Here is a 3789-nt window from a genome sequence, read left to right on the forward strand (position 1 = left end):
CCCAAGGAAACTGCACAGCAGCCCGGCTAATGGCTCTGAGGGGAAATGCTCCAGGCCCTGCTCGCGGCTCTCGCTGCTCGGGGAATTCTGCTTGCGGCGATGGCATGCGATAAAATCGCTTCCTTACTTCTGCAGACATGATGGCTCTCCTGGAGAAGGGAAAGGCATTGACTGAGCTAATGCCATTAACCACCTCTAAGCACACACGGAGGATGTAAAAGCAAACACCGCCGGGTCACTCAGCGGCTGGCGTGAGCTCGGAACAGCCCGTGACACTCCGGGCTTGCCCGGCTCTGCTCACACCGCCACACTTGAGCAAGCTGCTCCCTGCACCCCACGACACACGGGCTGTGGTCACGCACTGCTTCCAGCACCCTGACGGTCCCCCCCAAAGGGCGAGCAGCTCGGGGCAGGGGAAAAGGCTGCAGGACTTTCCCTGCTGTGTTTCACCCTCACCACCTCCAAAAGGTGCTTGGCTCTCTCCCCGGGATCCCCTTCATGTGCGGGCAGCCCCGCCGTGCCTCCCTCCTTACGCTGACTCACAGCGAGGCGATTGTACAAGCTCCTCACTGGTGCGGCGGCAGATTTTGCAATGTTTTAATGAGGTATTTACAGCTTCGGCGGCTGGCTCCTTGCACAAGGAGTCCGGGCTGGCCCCGGCAGCTGATGGTCTCAGGAGTGGCTGGGCCATGGGGTGACATTCCTGCACCTTGCCTGATTGCAGCACGGGGGAAAACACGGAGACATCAGAAGTGCCAGATTAATTATCTCTTAATTGATACCTCCACCTGGGGACAAATGAAACCGGAACATCCCTACTACCCCAGGAGCCTGCCACTTGCAAACAGATTTAGAGCTAAAAATACCACGGCAGTCCTGTGGCTAATCAACTTCACTGCTTACCCAGCTGAGGTTATGAAATTGGCTCGGGCTGGCAGCGCGAGCAGCGAGGATCCAGCGGTGGCTGCGTGCTGCAGCACCCAGCTGCAAGCCTCACAGCAGCCCCAGAGTGCATGGCGAGGCAAGAAGCAGCTTACCCAAGCACCATCATCCCATGCACCAGTCCCGTCCCACTCCCACCTACCAGAGCACCCAGCATCATCCCGGCCCTGCTGCAGTGGTGAGCCCAGCGGGGCACAGCCCAGGTGCTGCGGCTGAAGGCAGCCTCAGTGATTATAATAATTAGCAGTGATAGAAGAGCTACGATCCAACAGCAGACACGAGGCCTCGTGCACGTTCCTGTCCCTGTTGGTACAGGCAATCCCATCCCCGTGTCTCAGAAAAGACCTTAAGCACCCCGTACAACGTGTCTCGAGGGAGCTAACCCCCCCCACTCCTTCCAGGAACGCACACAAACGAGGACAAATCACCACAGCGACCCCGGTTCTTTTAAATTATCGTCATCTTTATTTTCTTCACGTATGTGCAAACAGAGGAGATCGCGATGGTGGTGTTCTTAAAAATAACCCAATGTATTTGCATACATTTCCCTATGTACAGGTGAACAGCCACAAGTAGAGTTTTCTTTTGCACAGCAAAAGATCTAGAGCGTTAAGACCGGGGACAGGACCAGGGCCCAAAAAAAAAGAGGGTCTAAATTAAAAATAATAATAATAAAAAAAATTCACAACAGTGCAAACCTCTCGGACACGACAGCACGATGGAGTGACTTTAATGTAGAAAACGGCGCCCCCCCGCACCCCCCTCCCCTCGGATGTGAGATTTCTGACTGTAAACAAGGCGCAACACCTCCCTCCTCCCTCCCTCCCTCCCCGGGGAAAGCTATTCCAGGAATTTGGCAGATCTTCAAGGGCTGAGCCGGAGGTAAACAGCCCGCAGCCACCTCCCGTCCTCGGGCCGCGGCAGCCCCCGGCCCCCGGTCTCGGGACGCGGCGGCGCCGCGGGGACCCGGTGCGCTCCCGGAGGGGCCGGGGGAGCTCGGAGGGACCCGGTGCGCTCCCGGAGGGGCCGGGGGGACCCGGAGGGGACCCGGAGGGGCCATGTACAACCGAGTGTGGGCCGCGCGGTGCCGCCAGGGGGGTCCCGGTGCTCCCCAGTGAAACCACGGGCTCCGGGAGGGGACACCGTGCGCTGACTGCGGAGGGGACCCGGTGCTCCCGGGGGGGCTCGGGGGCACCCCGGTGTTCCGAGGGCGGCCCGGCGGAGCCTCGCACTCCCGGCAGGGGCCGTTCGCTGCCGGGGGGGCCGCCGGTGTCCCGGGACGAGCCGTGCGCCCCCGGCGCCGCCGTGCGCTCAGCCGGTCTCCGGGTCGCCGGGGGGCGGCTGCTCGGCGCCGTTGCAGGCCGGGGTGGCGCCGTCGGGGCCGTTGCTCTCCAGGGAGGACTCGCTGCCCGTGCTCTCCCCGGAGAGCAGCCGCCGGACGCGGAGGTCGGCGCGCAGCGAGCGCAGGTCGTTGCCCAGGCTGAGCTCGCCCAGGTCGCGCAGGAGCTGGCCCAGCTCCGGAGCCTCGCCGCGGCCGGCGCCGGAGCGCAGCAGCTCGCCCTCGGGCTCGCCCAGCGCCTCCAGGATGTCCTCGCAGTCCTCGCAGTGCATGGCCCGCTCCTCCTGCTCCTCGCCCAGCAGGTCCTCGGTGATGGAGCCCAGCTTGGGCGCGCTGCGGCTCCGCTCCACCGGCGGCTTGTAGCAGCACTGCCCGTTGAGCAGCTTGCGCAGCGGCACCAGCGGGATGCTCTGCTCGCCCACCAGCTGCTGCTGCTGGTGCCGCGCGTCGTCCCGCTTCTTCAGGCGCCGGAACTCGGCCAGCGCCGTGGCCGAGGTCTGGTAGAGCAGCAGGGCCATGGCCTTCGCCTTCTCGGGCTTGGAGACCAGCACGGCGTGGCAGCGCAGCATCACCGCCTTGTGCTTCAGCTCGTGGCGGTAGATCCAGGCGAAGACGCGGGGCAGGCGCGGGTCGGCCACGCAGTAGGTGACGCGGTGCAGCAGGTAGAGGTGGCCGGGCCGCCGCAGCCCCTTGTCCTCGGCGTGGGCCATGCGGATGCCCTGCGCGCTGATGGTCAGCTTCATCTTGGTGCCCTGCCGGCCGGCCTCGCTCTTGCTCCAGATCTTGCAGACGGCCAGGTCGGTGCAGCCCTCGCCCTTGGACTGGATGGTGGTGGCGTTGCCCAGGTAGAGCACGGTGTACGTGGGATCCTCGCTGGTCACGCGGAATTTCCGCCGCTTGGAGCGGAACATGCTGCCCACGCGGTGCAGGGCGCTCTCGGGGCACGCTCGAGCCAGCGAGGTGAGCGCCGAGTAGTGCACGCTCACCGCGTAGCCCTTGGCCTTGCCCTGCCGCCTCGCCTCGCCGGCGCCCAGCTCCACCTTGCTCCGCTTCCAGGGCAGCATCGCCCCAGCCCAGCCTCGGCTACACGCCGCGCCGACGGCTCGGGCCGAGGGGGCTCATGCCACGGCGGGGGCGGCCGGGCTGCCCGCCCGCCTCACATCCTCGCGGGGCCGCGGACCGGAGATATAGGGCGGCTGCCGGCGCTCCGCGGGCGCGGAGAGGGGAGGCCCCGCGCACCGAGGGCGGAGCGCCCGCTGCCCGCGGCCCGCGGAGCCGCCGCCGCCGCCGCCGCCGCTCCGCTCCGCTCTGCTCTGCGCCGCCGCCGCTGCTCTGCGGCCCCGGCCCCGGCCCCGGCACCGCCACCGCCACCGAGGGGCGGGCAGGGGGCGGTGTCAGCCCCGCCGCGCCGCCCCGCAGCGCCCCGGCCCCGCCGCCGGGCGCCCCCGCCGGGCGCCGCGCACCGGGCACCGCGCACCGGGCACCGGGGGGGTTGCGGTGGGGGGAGG

At 66.7% G+C, this 3789-nt stretch overlaps 1 protein-coding gene across 1 annotated transcript; it reads right to left on the reverse strand.

The window, feature by feature from the left end:
* Window positions 1-1384: 1384 nt before the first annotated feature.
* FAM43A (family with sequence similarity 43 member A) lies at window positions 1385-3462 on the reverse strand. Its single transcript, XM_032193152.1, has one exon. It carries the CDS (start codon window positions 3343-3345, stop codon window positions 2254-2256), a length of 1092 nt encoding a protein of 363 aa, XP_032049043.1. The 5' UTR covers window positions 3346-3462; the 3' UTR covers window positions 1385-2253.
* Between the last annotated feature and the right edge of the window lie 327 nt (window positions 3463-3789).

This window comes from Aythya fuligula, chromosome 9, assembly GCF_009819795.1.
Source record: "Aythya fuligula isolate bAytFul2 chromosome 9, bAytFul2.pri, whole genome shotgun sequence".
Taxonomy (NCBI): domain Eukaryota; kingdom Metazoa; phylum Chordata; class Aves; order Anseriformes; family Anatidae; genus Aythya; species Aythya fuligula.

Excerpts from the sequence above, each read along its gene's own strand:
- FAM43A (XM_032193152.1), bottom strand. The coding sequence starts at position 3,345 with ATGCTGCCCTGGAAGCGGAGCAAGGTGGAGCTGGGCGCCGGCGAGGCG.